We start from the raw sequence: 27974 nt of genomic DNA on the forward strand, positions 1-27974 counted from the left end.
ATTTGCAGTGATATATTTTACATTACACAATATATTTTCCATTATCATCATCATCAGTGAGCATTGAGAAAAAGGTAAATAAAAGTATGTACAAAAACAGTCCTTCTTGGCTGTAAACATATGTGGCTTGGCACAAGGGTATGAAATCAAATGAATAATTTCCATAATACTATTGTTATTTGTAGTATTAGCAGTAGTATAGCGACATAGGGGGGTCCAGAGCATTGGGATAAAGTCTGTGAAGGGAACAGGGCTCTCCTGAGTCTAAAAGATATATTTACACATCATCAGGTCCATCCAGGAGCATGGAGAGTTACAGATAACAGTGCTAACAATGCTACAGCCTTGCTTTATGCTTGTTATCATCTTAAAGTTATTAATTCATACCATATTACATTTTGTTGACAGCAGAGACAGACAAATATGTAAAAGTCATCATGACAGGCCAACAGAAATACAAAATTGAAAAGAAAGAATTGGTTCACAGATGAAATAAAAATACTTAAGTGTAGTGAGGATGAGTGTGTGCCCTGCTGGTGTGTTTTCCCCCCTTTGCCCCGCCTCTCTGTGCGGATCTATAGAGCTCTCCCTTTCCCTTGTGAAGGTTGAAGTCCGTTTCCATGCCGACCAAAAAAACCCCTCAGCCTTCAGAGTCCATGAGGAAGGTCTCAAAGTTTGGGTTGAGCTCGGACACCAGCGCATCCACAAAGTCCTCAATGGTGGGCCGTCTCTGCAGCATCCCTGTCACACAAAAACACAAAGCAGCGGTCTTAGGGCATGCGTCCGGTCCACTATGCTGCTTTTCTGCCAGAAAAGCGCTGGCAGGGCCGCTGGGACGAACCGGAAATGCACTGTTGTTGTTGTTTTTTTTTCCATGACTACATCACGCCTCATCATTCTAATGGGAAAAGTGCAGTGATTTTCTGAAACATTGAAATATTTTAAACCTGAAGTGACAAAACAACACTCTGGGATAAAAAAGACAATGTGCAGCCACTTACATTCTCCCTATAGTGAAAACAACAACAAAAAAAGGCACTGGAGCTTAGTGGACACGCACCTTTAATAGGCCTATATAAACCAGATGTGATATGATCTAACAAAATGTATGTAATAAAACAAAGCGATGAAGTTCTCAACATCTCTCATTTCTGCTTTCAACTAAATATGAAAGTGTAAATTTTATAGTGTTGATAGGGTTTACAGGGCTGATACTGAGCTCTGACAACACAATAGATTGTGACTAGCGCTGCAGAGCGAGTATGACTGCGTTGCCAGCAAGCCGCTGTGAGCAAGCACTGGGAATATCTGTCTGTGTTTTCAGAGCCTGTCTGCTAGCTCATGCGTGGAGGGCTCCCTTGCTCGCTTTACAATTCCGCTGCACACCCGCTTTGAAGTCAGTTCATTTCCCCTTGTGTAGCTGCCAATGTAAATAGGCGCTCTCCCCCTCCCCCTCTTTCCTGCATGGGTCACCTCCAACACACACACACACACATACAACACACACACATAAACATGTCTGCACAAGCGCGCATGAATGGAGACGCAAAGAGTTTCACAAAGGGATCCAGAACTACCACATGGACACGCAGGCGGCAACAGACGGACAGTCACACACACACACACACACACACACACATACATCAGGGAGCCCATCTCGGAGGAGCCGCTGTCCTAGAACTGGCTCAGCAGGTAGAAACTGAGCCCTGGTTTGGAGCCCGGCCTGCAGTGAACCGCCTTGCATGAGAGCAGCAGCGCAGGGATTATCATCTCCTCTTACCCACCGGTCGCACCCTGCCCCTCGGCTACAAGGTGATACCCACACACAGGGGTCCCGACACACCGCAACCACAAGGCCCCCGGATCCAAGGGAACAAGACGACCACATGAAAGCGGTGATTTCCAACCACAAATGATAGCCCTAATTAAAGAGCTGCATGATGTTTTTGCTGTGACCGCTGTTGACATAAATGGCACTTGATGACCCCTTTAAAGTGGAGACCAAAATCCTATGAACAACTCAAGCTGCTTTAATACACATTAATACTGAGGATATCCTGTGCAGCCTATCACGTTGCCTTGAAACCTCTCACGGAAAGACCTTGCCAATACAATTTCCTGAATAAGGCAAAGTGCTTAAGTATTACTTTTCCCGATATTGCAAATACTGAATTTCACTCCAACATGATGTCAGGGTGTCATAGTACCAGGCTAAACTCAGCACTGCATCAGCCCAAGTCCTGCTTAGGCACGGACATCTCAGTCTATTAATTACATAAAGTTACAAGCTACATATAACCATTTGATTCTGCAAAAATAGCCACTTCACATGAAGAAACGTTTGTATGTTTTATTCCTGCAAGGAATGACGCACACGTTTTGTGGCCACACTGTATTTACACTATTTTATGTGTGACTTGTGTCATGGTTTTGTGTACAGTGTGGGATCCAGGCAGAGTAGCCACTGCATGTCTCAAGTGTGTGGCTGCTGTGATCACTGGATAACGATGATGTGATACTATATTGATCCCTGTAGGAAAATCCTCTTTGTGTTTGCCCTACTCCACAGGGAGGTCAGACATCAGGGTCAGCTCCTGAACAGCACCACTTTTAACTAATTACTGACACGTGACACCAAAATAATAAACAAGTAGACACACAGGTACAGCATAAATTCTGAGACGACACTTGTTCACATGCTTGTTTTTTTTATAATTAGTCCTATGTGAGCACACAGAGCTATAGGCTCAGCTACTGACTTGGATACTCCATACGCTGTCTGCAGTGTCACTAGCACTTTCTCTAATAGCGGCAATTTCCTGACTGCCTATCCACAGGGGGATTTGAGGCCTGGAGCCTCGCCTGCCACAGGTTAGTGTGTTAAACAAGCAAAGCTAACATGACAAGAGTGATGAGAGAGGCCGAGAGAAAGGGGGAAGGGAGGAAGAGAGAGAGGCAGAGATGGAGAGGGGGGTCTGATCGTGAAAGAGGTTAGTCAGGTAAACAAGAGCGCCCTAGCCAGCTTCTCATCGCTAACAGCTCAGGGTGTCAGCACCTGGGCCTCACGTGGCCTCTAACGGTAGACGAGGAGAGGCTCCACAATAAGCAGCGAGGAGTGAGCCTTTTCTCAGCCAAGATCCCTGGGAGAGTTCGAGAGGAATGTGCAGATAACCTCAAAGTCATAACAACCCTGCAGAGGAGTATCTGATCTGAGGAGCTGCTTTTATAGATATACACACAGGGAGGCGGGGCTGAGCGAGACAAAACAGACTGCTGGGGTAAACATTCGACATGCTGTAAAATGGTAATAGCTTTGTAAAGCTGACGGGCATGAAGAGAAAATGGAAGCATTACTAGTGGGTTAGCTGTACCCCAAAAGTACCTGGATGACACTTCTGAACTCTGCATTGGGCTAGACTATTAATCATCAAAATGTGTGTGGAAATCCGATCACAACCTGCCAGGGCTATAAAAACTTCAACAAAGGATTGTTTGTGCTGTATCAAACACGTTTTTCATAGTCTGTAGACTACTGGGTGAAAGCTTGCATTTAAAAGGATTAAACTTGACTGTACACATAGGATTATCTCACCGATGACAGAGACGAGTGAGATCTGCACTACAGATGCACACAGGCCATCCAGCTACTTGTGGTTTACAGCTAACTCAGTCGTATTGCTACCAGTCTCTCCTCATGCTCAATAGCATTACAATGGGTAAAATTGTACAGGCAGCCACTCTTGGCCACGCACAGAGGAAAAACCAGAGCCAAACTAAGGATAGGCTGCGCTTTGTGGCCATTGTGGCAAGAGCCTTAGGACAGAGGCTTTGCCATGTGAGTCATCTAGTCTTTAGAATTTCCATTTCCATTCATAATGGCACTGACACAGCCATTGAGACAACAAGGCTTATACCCATTACATCTCATTACCCATGCCTGCAGCGTTAGCCAAGTTGGCTGATAAAAGTTGGGTAAAAGAGTGGGTGTTAAAAGACACATAACGATCTGTTCAAAATAAAAGTACATCTTTTTTAAAACCTTTATTTAGCTACAGAGGAATTGCTGAGCGTAAACACGCTTTTTCAGCAAAACCCCGCTTCACAACAGTTACACACGTTGGCCACTGAACAGCCAAACAGGAGCAAATGGGGGTCGAGTACATTGCTCAAGGGTACCTCGAGAGTACTTGTCGAGGAAGGGGAGAGCATTACTCACTTCACTTTCCCAAACAAATTTTACGAGCTGGTCTGGGAACATTCTAGTAACAAGGCCGCTTCTTTAATCTGGCTACCACCACCCCATCTGAAAGAGTGAGTGATTTTCTAAAAAGAGAATAGACTGATGCTTGCTTAGAGCAATTAATACTCTACAAATAGTCTCTGAAGAGAATACTGTATTCAAAGATAACTCTTGGCCTTTACACTGAGTAATATCCCCTGTTCTTCCAATGAAATAGACTGAACAGGTGAATCCAATTCACCTGATTCAATGATCCATTATTGATTTCATCAGTCAGATCCACTTCAAACATGAAGAGGAGACGGGTGACACTGACTGTGCAAAAGAAATGAAATCTGGAAGGCTGTCCTAATATTTTTCCAACACTGTGTACAAAATGAAAATGAAAACTACAATCCTTAGAGCAAACAGAGCTTTACTTCATACAGTGGAGTAGCCTGCACAAGATTACTTGTTTATTTACTTAAAGGGTGGTTGGAGATGGGTATCAGTGAAATGAAGGCCTATGTGGCTGGCTAACAGCCCTGAGCCCATGGTAATGACAGCTCTAGGGACTGGATTTCAGCAGGGCTGCATCAAAATTGCAGCCCAGCCGGCTCCAATTGCTTGTATTTATCAAACATCTGAGTTTCAGCCTTGAACAAGTTTTGTCTTTCAAGCTATCACAGTTAAAGATGCTGAGAGAGAACTGTCTGATGATCAATATTCTTCTAATAATTGATAAATAAAATACCAGTCCCATCTGTTACAGCAATAACACCTGAGAGGGTATTCTTCATTGTGAATATGGGTATGATGGTGAGACTTTGATTGGCAGTATTGAAATATGCATACTGACAGTAAAGAACGCCCTCTAGAGTAGTAAGGCTTGTTCACAGCATTTACTGACGCATGTGTACTGTCTGAAAAGTAGTGTACAATCAAAAAAACAAGGGCAGAAAAAGTTAAATGTTCCATAAATCGCTATCTGGTTCCCTGAGAGTTTGTGTCGCAAGCCGGTCCATTTTTCATAAAGCACCTAGCTGTGTTTTACGGCACTAATCAACATTGTTGGAACGTGTCTTTGACCAATCAGACTGCTTGGCTGAAACTAGCTGTTTCATAAGAGCTATTGATCCCAATCCCATGGGTCGGCTGTGTGTGTGTGTACTTGAGGCAGCCACAGGCTTGGTTTAACTGGTTGACTTGATAGGCCGATTGCACGCACTCACAACTTTGAGGGTGCTGCAATATGCTGCAGAGAAAATTTAAAATGTGAAAAGACTGTAGCCTACAGTTGCTTGAGCCTCGGCCTGAATACCTCTGCATTATCATAATTGTTGAATGTCTATGTAAGAATATTCAGACACTGACATGGACACAGTGCTCTCTACTGCATCAAACAATAACAAGATAGTGACATTATCAGGTTATCAAGTAATATTCATACTCATAACTGTACATTTCAAAACACATTTCTGGCTGCTCCAGCAGCACTTAAGCTTCTGCTCATAACCATTTGAAACATGTCAAGGTGCGAAAAGCAATTACCTCAGTCAAACCTGGAGGCAAACCATTGGCTCACTGCCTCTATAATTACACCTTTGAAGTTCAGGAAGCCTGCTTTTTCTAGAAACCATGTTTTCGACAGGCCAAAAAAGCCAGTAAGACAAGGGTGATGACAAACATTGCACTGGGCAGTTATTTTCTGCTGCAGGATGTGTAACCTTCTTTCCTAAAAACCACTCAGCTTACAGTACGGGCCGAGGAGCAGCAGTGTGATGGAGGGAAAACCCTACTGAACTTAGTTAACCCACCTTTCTATTTGTGATGATGTTTATAAGATATGATTGATTTATTGACTTTCATTGTGGATTGCTTTACAGTGTACAGCAATAATTTCTACAAATCATGTTTATTCCTTATAGAGCAGCATCTCATGAATAAAGGCCGTAAATTTTGCATTATTGTAAATATTCCCACAATCCTCTTCTCGTATTCAGAAAGAACTACACGACATTGTCACGAATGTGCTGTGGGACTGTGCAGCCCGCTGCCCTCTGGGGGTTTATTAGCTTCCATGTAAACCGTCATTAGAACTTTCTACTTGCTTGCGCCAACTGAGCCAAGCTGCCTCCTGACAAAGAGGTAGCAGGGTCCTGGGACCCGGCTCCCAAGCCCCAGTAGATCCATTATCCCCCTGGTGTGGCTCCTGATCTGGGCTAGGCAGTCGGGGCTATGGGAACAGGTCGGCCCATGAAAGCCCTCTCTGTAGCAGGGCTTGGGGCGGCCTGGGCTCCTGAACATAGAGGTTCAGTCAGTGTGTCCCGCTAGTCGATCACCTTTCACTCTCTCCTTCCCTTTCTCTCCTTTTTCTTCTCTCTTACTCTCTCAGTTTTTCTCTGACTGACTCTCTCTCTCTCTCTCTCCTGATGCTGCTGTTCGTGTTTAATGCCAGGGTTACATTTCAGCACCGTCTTTCCTGGGAAACATCCAATAGTGGGCATGGAGCCATGCAGATAAAGAGTCTGGCCTCCGATTAGCCTTTCTGGGCCTGCTCCGGTTCCCCGTGTGCCCTCCTGCCCCCTCTACCACCTGGCCAAAGGGGATAGCAGGGAAATGTTACACACCTTCATCCACAAGGGTCTTTGTTGGAAAGGATTATGTGTAATGGGTTGGGTCTGGAATCTGTGTGCTTCTTATAGTCTTTTGGCCTAAATACAGCTATGGATAAAAAAAAGTGACTGCTTATTCGCTTCAAAGTGTTCCTTTTCATTTCCCAATAGGCATTCAAGATGGCTGCTGTGAACTTCTCAACCCCATAGAAAACAATGGTGAAAAGCTAAATGTTTCAACACATGCGCGTAGTTTTATGACTGACTAAGGCATTCATGATGATAAGTTAAATCATATGGACATATGTAGCAATCAAAATGCTCAGGCGGCTAGATGACAGTCAGCTTTCAAAAGGTCCCCAGGTTAAGCATTTCTCCAGAGATGGAAGGGATATTATTATAAAAAAATTATGAAATGCTCATAAATACAGGTGCACAGAGTAAAACTACACTGAAAACATATGAGATATGAGATTAAACCTAATGTCTAACCAAAGTAATTTATGGCAAAATACTTAAAGGCTCCTTTGATCTTGTTTTTTGTTAATAAATTAAATTATTTTGGCTAGACATAAGTCCCAATGTATTTTTGACAGTGTGTTGTAACAGTAGTCATAAGACTCGTATTTATGGCTGGGAAAGACAGCCAGACGGATCCAAATGACCTTGATAGCTATTCTGCGCATGAGGCCTTGGCCTATAATTAGGGTAGCATCCACTTCAAAGGGAACCATAAAAGCAAGTATTGTCAGTTCAACAGCAGTTAATTGGACAGTAGATCTAATAACAAGGAACTGATCTCTCGGTGGTTGTAATTTCAGAGGCCGGGCGCAGCCCCGCTTAGAGTTGTCAGGGGGACAATCCTGTGAAAGAGGGAGGAGACGACCCTGAGGGAGAGATTTACAGTACACTCCCAATTGTCACCTGATATTACTACTCTCCCTCGCTTTCTGTCTCTCCGTCTCTTTCTCACCTTGCCTGCCATGGTCGTGCTGCCTTCTGTTATCATGTTCAGACATGCTGCAGTGACTGCTCAAGGAGGGGAGGGGAGAGGAGGGGGGAAGGGGAGAGGGAGGGGGGGCGAAGGAGAGCAGGACGATGGGCGGAGAGGAGGTAGTGATGGGAGGAAAGAGGAGGCAATAGTTTTTGGCCTGTCAGGCCGGCAGACATCTATCACTGGCAAAAGACAAACCACAGCTGCTGGTAAAATGGTCAAAAAGCTGGGATGACCACATTGCATTGCATTGTGTGGTGTGTGTTAGCGGTTTAAAAAACACACACATTTTCAAGATTTCAAGCACGCACTATACTATAGGGTGGGATATTAACATCATCTCAATAATGGTAATATTTTTTCTCGTGGATGGTACATTTCTAACACCACGCTTGGCCTACAACAACATGACTGGCTGTGTCTATGGGTTGACGAAGCCCCTGTAAACAAAGATAAGAAACCTAGTGAGGCGTGTTATAATAGTAAATATGTTCCATTGTGAGGCCTCCAGCACAGAGTGGGCCAAACCACAACAGCAGCAGCTGTGAATACCTGAAAGAATTACGACCTGACTAATGGACTCACTGCCGCTGCTGTCTGATGACAAACTCATGTAACACCAACATTCCCCTCAGGTGCTCTGCAGTACAACCTTTACAGCTGATGTTAAAGTGTCATGGAATCAGGAAAGCTCATCAATCATCAGTTTTTAAGTACATTGCTTATTATTATTATTATCAACAAACCCTATGAAAATAGCAAAATCAACAATGTGTTTGCTCTACTCCTGTTACTTTCCGACTTCCCATGTTCCCTTTTTAGCTTTCAAACCGGAAGTCATTGGCTCCAATTGTGAGCTAAAAACATTTAAATACAGCTCACAAAGACATGGTTTCAATTTTAAAAATCGCTGTTACCATGAAAGGTCAGGCTATTGTAGTAATTACCAAATCAAATTCAAATGGGTACAAATTCTTCATTACGACACAGACTATTTTCAGTGCTACGGATCTACCTTCTTGAGATGGAAAATGTGTTTACGGTCAGCTTATTAAGGCCCGGTGCATCGCAATGATGAAATATGCTGCCCAGAGCAACGGCATGGCTCTTTGACATGTTTTTAATAGTATTGTAATACAATGTAGTTCTACTCGGACACGGCTTTATTGGGCATCGGCTACATGGACAAGACTCGTTAGCAAAACAAATTCATTACTGATTTTGTTATTTTCATAGGATTTGTTGATGGTAAGAAATGCATTAAAAAACACCAGCCTTATCCTTAAAAGGGATAAACAACGCTGGATGCATACTTTGTCATCAACATAAGTTGTAACTAGGTAGCTGATAGTTTTCCACTTCATATGTGAGGGATGTGCTGAAAAAACACCACCAAATCCAAAATCAGTTGACCCTCCAGGCTGTCCAGCATGCCAAAACAATTTCAACAACATTACATAATGGTAACTACACACAACCAATTTTACTGGTGATACTGGAAGCTAACTGATTAACACTTTAATTCCTAAACTGCAGACAACCCGGTGATGAACTCCTTAAACTTTTCAAATGGGAAATAGCACAACCTGCAGACAGGGCGTCCTGTACATAAGTGGGGCGACTACAGCCTGAAGGCTGCAGGGTGGAGAGGTCAGGAGGAGGCTCAGAGAGTTTAAGGCAAGGGGGTCATATTAAAGAGAGACCAAGAACTCAGGACTGAAGGAGTAGTCTAAATTCTTACTGGAAAAATAACTCAGCAACCCATCATTAAATCGTGTTTCACTGACTTTTACTGGTCTAAATGACAAAAAAAGTGTTTTTGTTTGAAATGTGTGTTTGAATTTAGGCAGCTGTGAGGGAAAAAAAGGTTGGGAATCACCAGTTTAAAACATGGTGCATTACCTTCCACCATCAGCATGGGCTCCTTCGCCCCTCCATGGGCCAGCATCTCCCGACGATAACGCTCACCCATTTCCCTGAGAGAGAGAGAGGGAGAGGGAGAGGGAGAAAGAGAGAGCAAGGGAAAGAAAGACAGAGAGGAGAGAGATAAGATTACAGCCACCTGTATTCTCCCCTATCAGTTCCTCATACCCTCCCAATCCCTCCACCGCTGCTCGGAGCCCAGGGCCAAGTCTCTTAAGCCGTCTGTTCACAACATACTGGTGACAGGAAACAGAGATCTGACAACTGCAGGTGGAACTAAAACAATATCAGTGGGAAAAGGGAAGACAGGAAGACAGAGAGACAGCGAAGGAAAGAAAAGAGAGGTACGGGGGGGGGGGGGGGGGGAATGCTGCGGGGCTCGAGTCGAGGGAGATGCAGCAGAGCCTTCTCTCTCTAAACAAAGCCTTTGTGCTTTGTCCAGGGGCGAACACTTGCTGATAAGGGAGGGGTCTGGTAATGTGGATGCTGGTGTCTGTTGGTGGATTACAGCAGACACCTGCCAAGTCGGTGTGGGTTTCATATTAATGTCATGTTCAATGTCAGGCAACAGAGACTTTAACAGTATCCAGGGGAAGGCTGCCTGTCAGGAGACATTTGTCTCAGCCTTCTAAACGTAAAACAGGTTTACACCGACTGTACCTTTGCGTCACATCGTGGGACTTTCACTAGGCTACAACTGGCGTAAAAAAATATGCCAATAATGTGCTAATCAAAACATACCTTAATCTCTCTCTGCAGAGACAAAAGCACAGGAACTGAATAAGTGATTAAAACCTTCTCTGACCCGTAAAGTAAACCTGAGTAAACCTGAAAACCTTGTGCCTCCACCTTTTCATTGTTTTTGCTTGAATGGAAAGTTTACATGGCCCTTCATGCACCGAGTAAGTTACATCACCTTGGGGCCCATCAAACCCATTTAAAACACGTTGTAGATTTATAAAATAATTGCATGGGAGTCAGTGGAAAAGTCATCATCAATACTATCATCTGAAAATAAGTGACAGTGTCAAGATTTCTCCCTCAATTGGACATCTTGGATTAAGTAACAACCAATAGTGTACATGTAGCCATGGCTACTGAGATAATACAAAATGCATAGCAGACACCCCTTGACAGTGCAGTGTCAGCGAGTCTTAATCATGCAGTTTAAAATGCTTTTAGAGATACAGATTAGGTCTATCGTATCATGTAGTCAGCTAGGATCAGTATTTTGTTATTTGGGGGGGCATTTTAGTCTGTATTTGAAGGTTCACAGTACAGAGAGACTGGAAAGATTGGGAGAGAGAGAGAGAGAGAGAGAGAGAGAGAGAGAGGGATGACAAGAGACAAGAGGTATGGGCCAGACGCACACCCAGGATGTTGTGGGTAGACACCAGGACGCCCAACTGGATCAATTTTTATCATATAAAGGACAGAATGAAACTGATTTAGCCAATGATCTTAACCTATTAAGTCCAGCACTACTTCCTTCTCATACAATAAAGATAGAGAATGCAATGGCAAACGCTCAATATGAGTTGGTCTTCAATATAAAGGAGAGGAAATGTTTTCTTTTTTCTTTATAAGGGCATTGAGCATTGTGTTTTTTCCCTTGCAGGGGCAAGGGGAATTTTTTGCTTGCTTGATTTCATGGTCGATTTATGAATTTTTAGGCACATTTTGGCCCTGAACCACAGTTAACACAGAACAGCTGTCTCACCTGTTCAGGGGATCCTGAACAAAGCACTGCTTCCACACCATGGAGGCCACAGCCCGGGACATGAGGTAGGAGTAGTACTTGGCCCCATAGCCAATCAGGTGGCTGAATCTCAACTGCCACGCCTATACAGGAAACAAAAAATGAAGCCACAACATTAACATTTTTACCTGAGTGAAAAGGTAGAATAGCTTAAAGTAATCTAGCCGTCAACAGGTTTTACTGCATCAGGCTGGATGAGGCAGAGCAACGCACTGCTGGGATCAGTGAAAGCAGAATCCTGGCTCCCATCTAAAGAAGCTGCACTTAACAAAGAGAGCGTGCAATTATCCTTTGACACTGTGCATTAATTTTGACAAAATGAAACATGTAATGGGTTTGTTGGAGCAGTGTGTGTGGTGAGGGTGCAGTACGGCAGAGGGAGGCCAGCGCAACCTTAAAAGGCTTAAGTGTTCCTGCTTGTAAAACCTGTTGAGGGAAGAGACGAGCGTAGCCGTTCCATCGCTGTGGCCAACTATTCCAGTAAAAGGCACAAAGAAAGGTCATGGCGGTTAACTGAAACTAAAACTAAAACTAGGCACAAAACATCTGCATACACTGAAACTGAAAATAAAAGAAAATAAAGAACTGAAACTAAAATGTCTGCCACCAAATCTAACTGAATAAAATAAAAATTAACCTGAATACTTTAAGTCTCTTGATCTTTTCTGCACTCAAGTAAAGAAGCCTCTAGTCTAGAATGGGCCCAGATCTATCAGCACACTGAAACTAAATTGGATATTCAATTTGACATTTAAAAAAAGGAAATAAATAAATTATAATAACTCTGCTGCAAAACATTTCTGGGCCATTGTTTGAATAGATATACACTCCTACTAATGGATAATTGTGTTAGCTGATGCTCTTTTCATAACCGATTCATGTTTTATACTGTTTTCTTTGCCTTTGTTGATGTCATTATATTGGCAGGATAAATATATCTTTCCTCGATCAACTTCTATAAACAAAATATAACTTCAATACCTGCCACTTGCTTCTTTAAAAGACAGAACGTGGAAATCCCTAAATGGTAGAAAGCCCCCTTCTCCTCTCCCTGCAGTCGCCTGAGGGGGCCTCTCTCCATATCTATAAAGACGAGCTCGTTTATGATCTCTGCAAACGGGGACTCCAGGGAAATTCAGCTGGCAAACACTCAAATAGTCAGCCGGTTAGAAAAGACTGCAGCTGTTGTAGTTAACAAAACTAAATTACAACTCCACAGATCCTCCAAAATCGTACATATTAACATCTCAGTGCTTCATAAGGCAACTGTGATCATTTTCAGAATCAGAATAATTTTATTCACCAAGTAGAAAAAAATATGTATTGTAGTATGCGGGTTATCATTGCGCTTCTGTACCAAAGCCACCAAGAGAAGATCCTGCTACAGTTAATGTGCTTGGTGAATAAAGTGATTCTGATTCCTCAGGTTTAACTGCACAATCATATTATTAGAGCTCTGCTCAAACATAAGGAAATAACCAAAGATATAAGGAACTCCATACTTCAAGCAATAACAATGCCATTATCCAGAGCAGATCTCCAAAGTTACCATGAGAAACAATCAAAACTGAGCCTTAGTCTTATTTCATTGGTTTTGGCTTTTACTGACATGGTGGAATTCTGAAGACATACCTGAATCTTATCGCTGCTTTCATATTTTATCATAACATGCCAGAGTTCAGAGTGGTTTCCCACAACTATTCTGGATTAATTAATTAAAACATTTATTGGCTTTGCTCTGTTGCCAAAACCTTTCCCTGCAATAAAAGATAGGCTGAATAAAATACTGCAGGGTACTAATCTAAAAACAAGATACACCTGTTGAATAACCTCCAAAATACAGTGTATATTAGATACTATCTAATGATGCAGAAATCCCTTTAAAACGATCTTACAATAGAAGAAAATGTCCCTAGTAAAAAAGTGTGAAAACAACTGGTGAAGAGTATGAAATGGAGGCTGCTTATCCTCACTGTGGTGGGAGAGCGCTCTGCGGTCTGATCTAGGTGATACTACAGCGTGAAGCTTAAGCTCCAAAGTGTCGGCTTGACGAGACCCATCTGGGCCCTAATGACTTTAATGGGGGTAAATAGCACTCCTGAGAGAGGAGCTGTGGCTCAGGAAACCACTGACAGGCCGAGGGAGAGAGGGTTCACTTTGTCAGCTGACACAGTGCCTCCAGTCATCTGGGTTACAAGTCTGTTTTAGCTGGTAAGAGTAGTACATATGAAAAGTTAAGAACAGGACATGCTGTCAAAAAATTAGAATGTCCACAGAATTAAATGCAAAAAAGAAAAAACAAAAGTGCAACAGTGACAAAAAAGTGCTGCAGGAAAAAACATGAAGATGGTTTAACCCATTATCAGTTTGTTCACTGCAAAATTTAAAACCCACAGACTATGGAAAGTTGGCCTTTCATAAGAAGACGCTTTGATTGCATGGTATTTTATGTGGTATCAAAAGAATTACGGCTATTGATATTGCGGAAGCAGATAAGCTAGGGCAGCTATTGAAGAACTGCTTGGTATGCCGCCACAGTCTTCACGAGGTGCTTTAAACACTCGTCACAACGTGCCACGAAAATGATTTTCAAACCTCCAAGCTCCTCTTTGTTTTCAATCCCTTTGCCTCACATCAAATGATTAATGTCAACTTTTTTGAGAGAATGTGAGTGGGTCACATGTCAGCTAAATATCCTTTTGATCCCTCCATACAAAGGCAGACAAAGTCAGCACAGGCTTTTACTCTGTTCCTCTTGTGCAGCAGATAAAAGACATTTTTGTTCCCTCCTAACTCAACTGGTGGTCTTTTGTTCGTGGTGCTAAGGCGCAACACCATGTTTTTACAGTAGAATGTGAACCTATATATGGCTGGGGTGTGCATCAAAGACACTACTCATTAAAAAAAAAAAAAAAAGGAACAAACACTTGGTCTAAAGCATTCAAGCCAAGAATCGCAGATTAAAGAAATGTCAACATGGCTAGCAGAATGTCACGCTTGCTGCCATTTATTTCCAAATATTATCTTCAGCCCAAGGGTCTCCATGTGGTCTGTGTTACTCACAGCTGATCCTCTCTCTCTCCCTGTGTGCAGCGGGAACTGATATCCCTTCTCTATAAACTATACACATGTCACATCACCCCAGTGTTTATAATCTGGGGCTCTCTGTAACCTATTAGCCATTCAAATGTTCACTTTGCTGTGGAAAGTTTTCCTGAGCTGTGTTTCCGTGAGGATGGGTGGGTGGAGGGAGGGACAGAGAGTGAATAAAAAAATAAAAAAGAATAGTCTGTTATTGAACAATCTAAACAAATCTGTTTTCACTCGCTCCGATCCGATGACGGGGCCCTCGAAACTCAGGCAACACAATTAACACGGAGGAGTTCAAATGAGGAAAGTGATCCCGATGTGGTTAGCTGCGCATTCGGAGGCGACGTGTCTGTTAGACCTTTCAGTGCGGTTTGAAAGTTGAAGAGGAATGAGTGGGACAGCGGGAAAGTATATAACATAAACCACAATCCCCGGAGAGGCAGCAGGGTGCAAGCAGAAGAGTGGGAGCAGAAAGAGAGCAACTTTGGCCAGGCAGTTAAAGTTGGGGAGAATATACAGCAGTACTGAACTCTGTCTATTCCTGATGGCACCCCACATAATTATAGCCCAGAATAAATGCTTTCTGAAGGCCATTCCTGGCTAAATTATGACTGTGTTTTTGATTCTCTGCTCCCTCCTGGCTTCATCCCCTCGCCTACAGCTGCAAAAAGGGGGGGGAAAAAGTGAGCTTTTTTCATTAAAGGACCGGGAGAAAGAGTTTCAAATATTTCCCCTGGGGAGAACTCATTCAAAGTACACCTCTGCTTTGTTATTTTAGCAGGGCCTCAAAAAAAGGCTTTAATCCCTTAAACGGTGCTGTGCCTGGGTAAAAGATATAAAACCAGAGAGAGACAGAGAGAGAGAGAGAGAGCGAGAGCAAGGGAGAGAGAAAAGGAAAAGAGAGAAGAAAGCTAAAGGAAACCTCAGTCACTTGGGTTTGTGCAGTTTCTGCGCTCTGTGTCCGATTGAGCAGTGTGAAGAGAGTTGTGAGGGGGATTATGCAAAGAACTTTCCTCACACATTCATTAACTTTGAACACTGTAATTGACCTCATAATGAAGTTCAAGGGACCACCAAGTCAGTGAAAAAAGAAAAAAAAAAAGTCAAAATAAAGAGACATTTAAGGATGTACCGTATTGGGCGTATAAGGTAAACCGTAAAATTTCTGCTGCATGTCCTTCAGGATATCTGTGGTGGAGCGGTGTTGAGGTTTGCCGTGGTAGATCTGGTCCAACACAGCATAGAAGATCTGCCCAGAGAGAAAAAAAAAAGTTCCTGCTGAATCAATCCAGCTACATGCTAAATGTTAAAACTGTCTGGACATATCCCCACTGCACTAAGTGTTATGTATATCAGTATGTCCCTGAATTGCTATGCTTGTCGTCAATCACTCATTCAAAGCATGAGCACCAACACCACCCGTATGCCCATTGCAATCTTACGAAAACAAAAATAAAGACGACAGGATGCTGGTGTGGAACTTACATGGAAATAACAGCTTAAAAAGATTTTCTCTAATAATTTTAGCACACAATCATTGCGATGTGAATGAGTCAGTTTAAGATCAATTTCTGTCGGACATATTTGTAATTATGCCATCGATAACTACAGGGGTGGACAAAATAACAGAAACACCACATAAAAAAGGACGTGAACTTTTAAGTAACTGAATCACAATTACAAAGATAGCTTCACAGGTGACTCTTATTAAGCTGAATGCCAACTATCAGTATGTGTCAGATTTAATATGGTCTGACAATCAGCACTTTTACATGTGACTTTTCAAAGCAACATGAGGTAACTCACAGTTCCAAAGAGGCCAAATAGTCGGTGTCCAAATTGCAAGTGTATCAGTCACAAAAGCTGCAAAATGATTTAATGTGGCAAGAGGAACAGTCTGGAAAATCATGACAACCTATGCTCAACACAGACAAACTGCAGTGAGAGGAACAGTGGTCACAAGTCAAAGCTCACTGACAGGGGTAGACGGACACTTAACAGGATAGTTCCTAAAATATCACAAAACTGCAGCCTCAAACAATTACCACAGAATTGAATCCACACCTGTGTGACACAGTCAATAAAAATGGTACATTGTGAGCTTCACATACTGGTATTTCTATCAAGACACATAAATAAGGAGGACAAAACCTGGACCCCTGGACTATGGAAAAAAATGTAATATGGTCTGATGAGTCGGCCTTCACCCTTTTTTCTACATCCAGATGGGTAAACGTTTGGAGAAAGCCAAAGGATGCTTTTAACCTACAGTGTCTGTTGCCACCTGGTTGCCACCCAGCAAATTCAAGAGAGATTTCATGAACATCAAGGCCTTCCATAGCCTCTTCAGTCACCAGATCTAAACATCATTGAACCTTTATGGGAAGTAGATTTCTACCTCCTTCATGCCTCAAAGAACTGGAGGCTTTCCTTCTTGAAGAAAGGTCCAATATCCCACTACACACAGTTCAGGATTTGTATGATCGAAGCTGTTCTGAAAGCAAAGGGTGGTCGTAACCCTTATTAGCGACTTTACATTAATATATGGTCGTTACTGTCTGTAATTTTGTCCACCCCCTGTACTTAGGCAGCATTGTAGTCCAAAGGATCCTGGTCCAGTCCCAGGCATTGACCGTGTACAATACTGCTGAATGACCCTGAGCAAAAGCCCCGGACCCCCATGTATACATCCACCTGCCTGCCACAAGGACTAAGCTATCCTTAGTTATAAATATGTGGTTGTATCTGTTCTGCAGTTGCAACTGTTCTTGTAAATGTAAGCCATACATATAAATAAAATTGTACCCGTAATGTGTATTGGGGGAGGGGGGTTACTGTACCTGCAGCTGGGTGTCTGCAGCCCCGCACACCTTTTTAGACTCACACAGGCGAGCCACCATACTCTCAGGCAGAGGCTGAGAAGACAAGGAAACAGACAGGGAGTGAAACTGACAGTAAGACATAATATTCATATGCCTTATATCCCAGTGCACCTAATTTACTATGGAATGTTTTGTTTACTTTTGAAGCATTTCTGCTATATTACATCATACACAGTGCATCATTCACAGTGCAGTGACAGTGGGTGACAGCTGAACTCATAATGTAAGTAAAATGTATGTGGCTTAGCTCACTGAACAATGTGGTCGTTAAAATAGCTATAATTATGACTTATCGGCATTCATTTCTCTGCAACCAAAAAGTAAAGGTTGATTTTAGTACAAAATTGTCTTCGTATTCCATGATCAAAACTAAATGTAGCCCACAATTCACACAAATCTGTATTGGGAGGTTTTAGGTGTACCTGTCCAGTTTGATAATGACGGGCAAACTGGCTGACGACTCGATAGTCAGTGGCAAAGTACTCCATGAGGATGGAGGGGACTTCAGCAAAGTCAGTTGCACATCTGGTTCCTAGAGGAGAGATGTTCAGAATAGTAAAAAAAAAACAACAACAATAAAAAGGAGTGTGGCAACGTGTGGGAGCTGACGTGCTGACATGCCGTCAGTTCACCTTGAGCATTCATGCTTCTCGCGCTTCTCATGAGGACTGCGCACCTAAAAACTCAACAAAATTGACCAATAGTTCCGGTTTCTCTTTGATCAGCCAATCCTGGTGGAAGGTGTTGTGGGTCCTTCCGAATTGTTTCAAATCTTCTAGTGGTGCCTGACCTCACATGCAACTTCAATGTGGCCATTTATTTTTGGCTGGAATTACGTCACTTTGACCGCACGCACAGGTGCAGGAGTAATATAAAATACAACAATATACAATGGATATCAAAAAATTGACCTTAGAACATTGCTAAAAAGAAAAAAAAGGTATTCATAAGTGCATAGAGTAACTCAAGTTAATGCAATTGTCAGGAGCTTCCAGAAACAAGTTGAATTTAATCAGTGTGTCAACCATGAAAAACAGTCAATGTGCACAGGGCGTCCACTAAATAGCAGTCTCAAGTTGCCACATTATACACTATCTTTCAGTAAGTGGATACTGTTATTAGTGTGAAGTCAACGTTCTTGGAATCTTGGATTACCGGCCAAGTTATCCCTCAACTTTATCCGACAAGTGAAATAGTATTGAATGACAGCTATGGTAGCCAAGGAGAATTTGAAGCTCTCCTCGGGGCTTATACTTAATCGGATTTAACTTCCATTATCAAGTTGCTACACTGTGATGAATGGCATAAACATAACCTGTAGCTCAATATCCAACGATGTAATTCCAACTTGTGACATTTGGGAACTGAACAGCCATCATTGTCAGATAAAGAGCCTGTAAAATGTCAAGCATCGATCAACTCCAAGATTGCTGTACTGTAATTACTTCACTAAACCCTCTGCCAGGTAAACAGTCTGTATGAGACCTACTGTTTAATCCATGTGTGTAATGCCAGTTGCACTGTAATGTCTTACTGGCATGTTTGGGTTATTTCCGGGTGTGTGTGGATTCAAATAAAGCATTTAAAGTGTATGCGGGTGTGTGTGGGCGCGCGTGTGGATGTTGTGTTTGTGTGCACGCATGCACCTGATATGTATAAGTATAACTTACCAGTAACATGCTGGAAGCGTGTGCGACCCAGCATGGAGTGCATGGCGTGGCCCATCTCATGGAAGAGGTTTTCCATCATGCCCGGACTGAGCAGGGTGGGGGCGCTCTTGGTGGGGTGGGGCAGGCTGAGCATCAGCACCACAACCGGCAGCTGGTACTGTCCCGTTTCCTGGCACCAACGGCCGCCACGGATGGTGAAGTGACAGTCCTGGGACATGGGACAGAATAAAAGAAGTGGATGGGAAGAGATGGATGGAGAAGAGGAGGAGGTATGGTGGAGAAGACAAGAGGTGGGGTGAGGTGGGGGGAGGGGAAGGAGTGACAGAGAGATTGATGGAAGATTAAAAAAAACAAAACAGTGGATGCAGATGCACATTTTTTTCTTTTTTTTAAGTCAGAAAATAGAAAATAATTCTGTACATAAGACATATATCTCTGATTGTGATTATGCACTTTCCTTTCCTGGTTTCTACTGATTTTGTCATTACCTCACATACATAGCCTGCATTACACAATATATTGATGTTACATCCATTAATGGCATTGCAGTGCTTTGGCAACTTGGGCCTAGTTCTTCCTGTCTTGCAAATTAAGATTATTTGAATTGAAAAACTGCATTGAGAATGAGAAACAGGAGTGGAGATAAGAGAGCGAAAAACACGAGCAACAGGACAGAGCGATGCACCAAGGAAACAACACAAAGACATTACTTGGGGGTTTGAGAAGGATGCTGTCATTTTAGAATACAGTGAGCGCTATTTTTAGAGGAGAAAGGAATGTGAGCCAGTAATATTTATGATCTATCCCAGACTAAGTTGACAGGGGCTCTTGGGTGGCTCTAGTGTGTAGGTCAGAGTGTGTATGCATACCTGGTGAGGTTTATTTGTCCGGTGGAAGAAGTCACAGTAGATGTATCCCAGCAGCCCCTCTGTCTCATGTACCACAGCCTAGAAACACACACACAGAGACACAAAGCATCAACACCACATTACAGTAAAGCATCGACACTATCACAGATATTTTACGCTATCAACAAGCCTTACCAGTTTGCGGACATCGTCGCTCCAGACTTCTCCTGCGCTGGGGTGTTCGGACATGAGGGAGACACCGTACAGCTGAGAGAAGAGGTTATTCAGGCCCTCCATGCAGGCGCCCAGGGAGAAGTAGGGACTGTACAGACTGGGCTCTATGTTGTACCTGCCATGACACAAACACAACCCAGAGCACTGCCATGAAGGAAGAGGCAGCCATTTTGAATGACTGCGAATGATGACAAAAAATGTGCCGTGACCTCAAGAAAAAGTGCTTTGTTTCTAATATCTGCACCTATGTAAAGTGAAACCCAAATTAACAACATGGGGCACAGCTAGGTGCAAGTTCGAGTCTAGTTGCCCTTAAGCTCTCTTTGACTGTTGAGAAAAAGCAGAAAGTTGAAAGACTCAGTTCCCTTGGTCTATCTTCAGATCACGCACAGTTTTCCCCCCATCTGGATGCGGACTGAGTAAAGCGTCAAACCATCTGAAACAGCCTGAGGGCCCATCCGGATATCACTTCTTGCCTAAACTAAAATGTGCAGAGAAACTCTTTTCCTATTGTAGACAGAGGATCTACTAGCATGATTAATGGTGAAGGTAAAGTGAGAGAATGACGTGGCAACCCTTTTTAAATGTAGGACACTCTTTCTGTACATGTTGTGCTGCAGGCTACTGAACAGTGGGATGATTCACAATGGGTAAATATCCCTTAACATTACATATATGTGAGGTCAATGGGAAGGGCAAGGCACCATTACCGCCAGGTTTGGGGGGGGGGTTTGTTTCTCTACTGGGACCACCCATGCTTAAAATGTATGCATGGTGCTGTAAGGCGCTTCAGATAAAGAGAGTCCACCACACCAAACTGGTTATTTAGCATGAATCCCACATTGCGTATATTATCAGTGACGGATAACAGAGTGCCTCCTGAGTACAGCTACCAAGTCTATTTACCACACACACAAGCACACAATCTGTACCTAATTTAAGCATGGTTTGAACAGTCTCCAACTCTAATGGTTGCTGATAGATAGAGAGAGAGAGAAAGAGAGAAAGAGAGATTGCCTGCGCACAAACTTGTGTGTAGCAGAAAAACAGTAGCAGCTCTGGGCAAGGAGCCTCTTTTTAATGTAGACAGACTGTGTTCTACACTCAATTCTTCAGGGAACTCCTGCCAACTAGCAGAGCCCAAAGCCACCAATCGGAGATGGATAGAAATAAGAGGGTACTGGGGATTTTTTGGGAGGGCAGGGGGGACGGGGGCGGCACAGACTTTCCTTGGTTAAAGGAAGAAGGAAACACATCTACACTTCTTCCACTGCTCGGTCAGAGGCTCTGCCAAAGGCCCATGGTGGAAACAGTCACTGACACATAATAGTGCTGAGACACACACACACACACAATTTGGTGGATGCTTTAATCCAAAGGACACGCCAGGGATCTAAAATGTCTGCAATAAAGCTTTAATAAAACCTTATCCAGAACGTTTGGCATGTGGCGTTATTGGTCTCTGGAGAGCGCTGGGAAGGAAGAGAGCAGTTCATTAATAACAGGCTATCTGTAGAAAGTCAAGGTGGGCCAACACACAACTGGAGTGGGACTGACTGCGTCTCTCACTCAGCCATACAATATGGCTGCTTAGCCTGCATTTCTTTTTACCACTGAGTTCCTGAGTGCATCGGACAATTGGAGTTCGCAGCGTGAGGCAAATGCAACATTTCCATGAGTTTCAATAACAAGAGCCCAGCTTTTCCATGACCTAAAACATCAAAGTTGCTGCCTTTTTTTTTGGGCTCAGAAAAGTTCTAAGGGAATAAATAAAACATAAAAGCAGCTAGTAGTCACTGCAAGATAAATATATGTTGAGAGAGCTTACAAATTCCTTTAAATGGACTGTTTAATTTGCATTGCTCAAAAGAGCAGGTGTGGAGTAATATTATCTACATCAACTGTAAAAGTTGATGAAAAAGAAAGAAAGAAAACAAAAACAAACAAATTTGAGGACTAAAAAAGAACATGCAAATAAACCTATTTGGGTTCTTGTTGGCCTAAAACTGAATAATCTCTTCCTTTTACATGCACAGGAACAGCAATTAACAGATTACTGCTTAACTGTTACTTCGGGCAAGAATCCTTACATAAGTAGGGGAAAAAAATACCAGCGTTTGTTTGACAGATCTTTTGTTAACAATCCTATGGAGCGTATGTTGACATCAGGTCAAACTGGGTGACAGGGAACAGAGTTTACTCTGTATCCATTCAGCAGAGGCGTGCTGCCACAGCAAGAACACTACTATCACAGTTAGAGAAAATGGGAAAATAAAATAACTGTATAATTTGGCCAAATTCAATCTACAATAACAAAGATGTGTGGTCCATGTGTAGAACAATGTTTTTCTGCTGATAAAGTAGTGCAGGAAAATCTTTTTGGAGTTGCAAACTGCACTAGGAACCCAGAACCAAAACTGGGACCAAACCATAGATGGATGTGGAACTAAACCTAAAATTGCCACAAAATCCCACTACTGTTAAGATTAAAGAAGAAAAGTTAGAGACACTGAGCAGCACTTGAACACACTAGATTGTATTGTCCTGAATGAGAAAGGAGCAAAACAATACGTATACAACTCCCATGCTTCTCCCCTAACACCTTTTGTACCTTCTGATACCCGAGGAAGAGCTGGGACACAATAACATTTTGCGCCTCGCTGGAATATGGAGTTACAACCATCTTAAACCGCAAAAAAGATATAAATCAATTTGGCTTTATCAAATGACAGCTGGTTGAAAATAACCGTTTCATGAGATGCCAAGTACTCACCTTTCAGCACGCAAGACGCCACTAAAGTACGGATGATCCCATGGCATCAGCCCCTGTTGGATAATACAAACAAACAATACTGTATCACCATATCCACATGGTATCAAACAAATGATACATCATTTCATAATCAATAATATAACATGAAACCATTAATAACATGGTTGAATATGTGAGCTGTGTTATATTCACAATGACAAAAACCATTGGGATATAATTAGTTATGCACATGAGTAACCAAACATTTATCAGTCTAAAAGAAACACACAGATAAACACTCACAGAATTACGAGGGTTGATTTTTTTCTTCATGTCCGTCATCATTTTAAAGTCTTTTGCCGTTCTGCAAGATAAAAAAAAAAACAAGTCAAGAGCTACTCGACTATTCACTGCATTCATTCATTCATTCTCTTTACTCGCTTATTCCCATTCAGGGTCATGGGGGGCTGGAGCCTATCCCAGCATGCATTGGGCTGACAGCAGCGAGGCAGGGGAACACCCTGGACAGATCGCCGCTTCGTCAGCGCAGGTAGACAATCACTCACACTCACATTAATACCTATGGGGAATTTAGAGTCTCCAATCCATCTGACTTGCATGTTTTTGGACTGTGGGAGGAAACTGGAGCACCCAGGGGAAACCCCGGGGAACAAGAGGCAAACATGAAAACTCCAACCAGGGAGGAACAGGGCCGGGAATCGAACCCAGGATGTTCTTGCTGTGAAACCACAGTGCTAACCTGACTAGAGGCAGTCAAATCATATTCTGCTTCAGGGGATGAACAACTCCATGGCTTCCTCACTATACGGCATCATGCTGCGTCAGCCCACTGATTTATAATTAACTGTAGCCTAAATGGAAGCACTTAAGTCCTCTAGCCAGCCAAGCATCAAGATCAGACATACACACGTCCTCCTTTCTGAGTAAACAAGTCACATTTGCTCCTAAAAATTATGAATCATTTCATTGTTTCATCATTCATGTCATCATTCATCATCAGTAATTGAGAGGTCGATGGGGTCTGGTTAATATGTGATGGCCTTTGAGACAATATTAAAAAATCTGGTCATAATTACAACCATCTAGCTATTCAAACCAAAAATGAGATCTACGCATTTTTCAGATTTGTGAGAAAAACTTTAAAAGTAGACTGTACCTGTCTGCCAGCTTGTCTGTTAGCAGCTGGAGGAAATTCATCACTGTCTCTGCAAGGACAATAAAAATAAAGTTACAGCTCAAGAGCATACTGTATCTGAGGCTAGTAGCCAAAAGGGCAGACAAGGCATTTAAGGAAAAAAATGTTCTATAGTTTGCATTAAACCTCTAAAAGAGAACTATCAAGTACAAAAAGCTATTTTTTGAAATCATGACCAATACTGAATTAATCACCAATCTAAAATTAAAATGGATGTTAATGGAAGGGGAATATTCACACATTTTACACATTTACCTGATGCTTGTATCCACGGCAACTAAGAATAAGCGAGCAGGTAGGAGTTCAGTGTCTTGCTCAAGGACACTTCGATAGGAAACTTGGCTGTTGTGGGGATCAAACCCCTGACCTCATCCTTATGGGACAGTCATTAACTACTTAGGTCCTCTATATCACTCAATCATAAGGACACCAGATGGTTACATCAAGGACTAATGATAACCATATAGTCATCCTAAATCAGTCTACTATATGCAAAGGGATAGTGTATTACAGTGTAATAATAATGGGAGTATATTACCTGGGGTTTTGGCCATTGTTCCCTTTAAAGCCCTGTGAGCGTAGGACTCGTAGCCCACCAGTTTGGCCAGTTTGTTTCTGCATTTCAGCAGCTCCTCCAGACACTCCATCAGATCTGCATTGGGATAGAGGTAAATCCTGTAGGCGATCTCCCGCACCTGGAATGCACAATACATCATAACATTAAATGTCAAAAAGCACCATGACATCAATGCTGCTGTCCTTTCACAAAAAGACTTCCTATTGGTCAATAGATCAAGGGAAGGTTGAGGATTTTTGGTTGAGGAGACCGATCTCATTGATTATTAATCATGAGAGCCACTACTTGGATTGTGATATAGTCATTTCGATTTTATACATTGTTTTACCTTGTTCTGTCTTTAAAGTGACTTTTGACTGTATTCTGACTTTATATGTTGCTACATGTTATTGGTCTGTAACTTTTATTTTTGTCTGGATGCAGCTTTCTTTGCCTCCCTTGAGAGAGAGAGGTTACAAAAGTCAAATAAAATGAATAAAACCTACTCCCCTGTAACGGTTAAATAGACCTGTTGAAAACACTTGCATGTGATTTTTGAGAGTGATGGTTTTATAGCTCATTGGCTTGTACTACCATTGCTAAAATATACTTACAGGAGGCTGGAGCCAATATTTTAGGAAAAAAAAAAAGACTCTGCAAAGAAAAGACTTTCAATATCCCGAGAGGGGGCTTGATTACTAATCAGGACAGGATAGGCTACTTGAAATCCTGAACCTTCCCTTGAAGCAGTGCTGAGTCAGACTGAGCTTTTGTTATATGACAAAGGCGCCTCCTGCTGACCAATGGGAGAACTGTTCCATGGACGCAGACTAAACACGTACCAAGTCATCAGGGGAATCTGCATGCAATCCCCCAACCTGGATGAAGCTTCCCTCCTTTGCAAAGTGCAAGTGTAGATGCTCAGGAATTGCCGACCTCGCAATTCTGTTTGGCATGTGAGAGCCAACCAGAAACTCATTGTTGAGATCCAAGAGCTTCACATGAAGGGCGACTGCCTCTTTCCTCTGCAAGGAATTAAAATGACAAGTAAATCAGTTATACTGGACAGGCCATCTCACAGGCTATCATGAAGCATGGAAAAGCCCTGATGGTAGCTGGAGAGACTACACATTATTGATCATCTCACCAGTTTTTCATCAAGATGAATTCCACTGATCTCAAAGTCGAACATGAACAACTCCGCCACTCGCCTAGAAAGACAAACGGAAAATCAATATTAAAATTCACTATTAAACTCACTCTCTTTACTGAGTGGGTGATACAACCATTCCTAAAGACATTCATATCATTCTGCAAAGGGACAATGTGCTTATTTTTTGATAATACATGCAATTTTAAGCACTCACTACAGGTGTACAGAACCTACAGTAGAGACACAGACTAAATAAATAAATAAGATGACAGTAAACCTTACCTTGTATCTGGGTCCAGCTGAGCCAAAACGTCTGGGTTGTCCAGCAGATTCTTTAGGCTCTTGCATAACTCAACATTAGTATTCAGCCTGAAAGATACAACCATTGAAACTAAGCACCTATCAAATGCCAGCATCTGTTTGGTACTGCTACAAGTATCTTCTCCCTACATACTGAAAGTTACAATATGTTCTTTCATAGTCTGCTCAGTGTGCTTGACGTTCATGTGCTATGTGTACTGTGGTGTATATTTGCATTGGGATCAATATCTAATACACCTTACTTCTCCACAACTGTGCCAATCTCTATACAGGTCTTTTCTGCCGCCTCCCGGAACGCTTGATCTGGATGTGCTACTTTCACAAAGTCTGCCTGGGTACAGGGTGGAAAATCTGAATTAGAACACAATGCAATACAGACTTTCTTGCCTGCTGAACTAGCCATCCAGACTTTGGCAATTTAGCTGACAGATAACCAACCATATTACACAATGTAAGTACACAGTAAGTGAGCTGCAGGTAATAGTACAGTATCAGCTGCAGAGCAGGTACCACTGGAGCAGGTGGCGGTTAAGTGCCTTGTACTAAAATGTACAGTTGTGGTATTGTAGCATCACAGACTTTAAGGACTTTCCCATCACTTGTATGACGCTCTTACCGCATGGCTAACTGCCCTTCTGCATTCCTACATTTATGATCACTATTGCTCATATGGTGCAGATTTACCATTTTAGAAGATTCTGTATGATAACCTGTGAAACATCAACTGAGCAGCTTGTGTGACAGTGAGGGGGTGTTTGATTTCTGCTGATGGTGTTAGTTTATTCATGCGTGCCATTGTTTCACTTATAAATATTCATCTTTGCATTTGATTTTGCATGTTGGACTTACCAGATCAGCCACTTTACACAGACCATCTGAGAGCCGGTCAAAAGACTCCACAGTCTCAGCCCCTGGGGGCCCACAGCAGGCCTTCTCCACCAGGCGCTGGGTGTCCTGCAGAGCTTTCTTTGTGGCGACCTGGAAGCCTGCAGGAGAGCTCAGCTCCGGCACTCCAAACAAACCCTGCAGCCGGAGGTCACACACAGAGGGGGAATGTCAAAATGTGATGAGAGGAAACAGGCAGATCAGCATTGGTTTGGCAGATTACTATTACGATTGTGACCAATGTTTATTTTATTATAAGTTGTAAATAGTTGTAAATATTAGTGCAGTACAAAATAGAGACATTTAAGAATCTGACACGATACAAACCAAGTTTTTTTCGAGCAAGTCCAGTCTCCTGTGGGGTTTGGCATTGAATGCAGCTCCAACAGGTGACCATGTTGTGACATTTCTCCGAACATACGTCCATATCCCTCTGTGCTTTACAAAGTAAAGCAGTCGTTTACAAGCAGACATTTTGTACTAAACCTGTTTTTATGCTCTGAATTCTCTGTTGGACTGATAGGGGATGATAGAGGACATGCTAAACTTTAGCTTGAAGTAGGTTAGTTTGCTTGCAAAAAGCCGAACGAATAACTGGTACAATTGGTATACTCGAAAATATTGTCCTCGGCGAAATGACAGATCAATTGACCTTTTGTATGGAAACTGTTGTATGAAGCGTAGCTGTCAATCTAATAAACAAATAGCTCCCACATGTTAGCCTGCTTGCTAGCTATTAAAGCCAATGTAGCTGACTGCTGCAGCTGGTATTTTCGTGAAATTGATGAACGAATAAATAAATATGGACGAAATTAAACTGCACAAAAAATATCGAGACAACACTGTGTATGTCATAA

At 42.5% G+C, this 27974-nt stretch overlaps 1 protein-coding gene across 1 annotated transcript; it reads right to left on the minus strand.

Moving 5' to 3' along the window:
- On the minus strand, positions 1-27828 carry LOC139639004 (mitochondrial intermediate peptidase-like). Its single transcript, XM_071513039.1, has 19 exons — positions 27445-27828; positions 27082-27255; positions 26475-26563; positions 26194-26280; positions 25906-25969; positions 25601-25783; positions 24741-24897; positions 24164-24212; positions 23290-23350; positions 23008-23060; positions 20196-20349; positions 20022-20099; positions 19153-19360; positions 17905-18014; positions 17441-17515; positions 15733-15849; positions 11472-11593; positions 9731-9804; positions 1-741 (listed from the first exon to the last, which is right to left on the minus strand). The coding sequence occupies exons 1-19, from the start codon at positions 27589-27591 to the stop codon at positions 641-643; spliced, it is 2103 nt and encodes a 700-aa protein (XP_071369140.1). The 5' UTR covers positions 27592-27828; the 3' UTR covers positions 1-640.
- Between the last annotated feature and the right edge of the window lie 146 nt (positions 27829-27974).

The sequence above is a fragment of the Centroberyx affinis genome, unplaced genomic scaffold, assembly GCF_046629955.1.
Source record: "Centroberyx affinis isolate AG114_WGS23_722 - 3 ecotype Tasmania unplaced genomic scaffold, CSIRO-AGI_Caff_v1 ptg006720l_1, whole genome shotgun sequence".
Taxonomy (NCBI): domain Eukaryota; kingdom Metazoa; phylum Chordata; class Actinopteri; order Beryciformes; family Berycidae; genus Centroberyx; species Centroberyx affinis.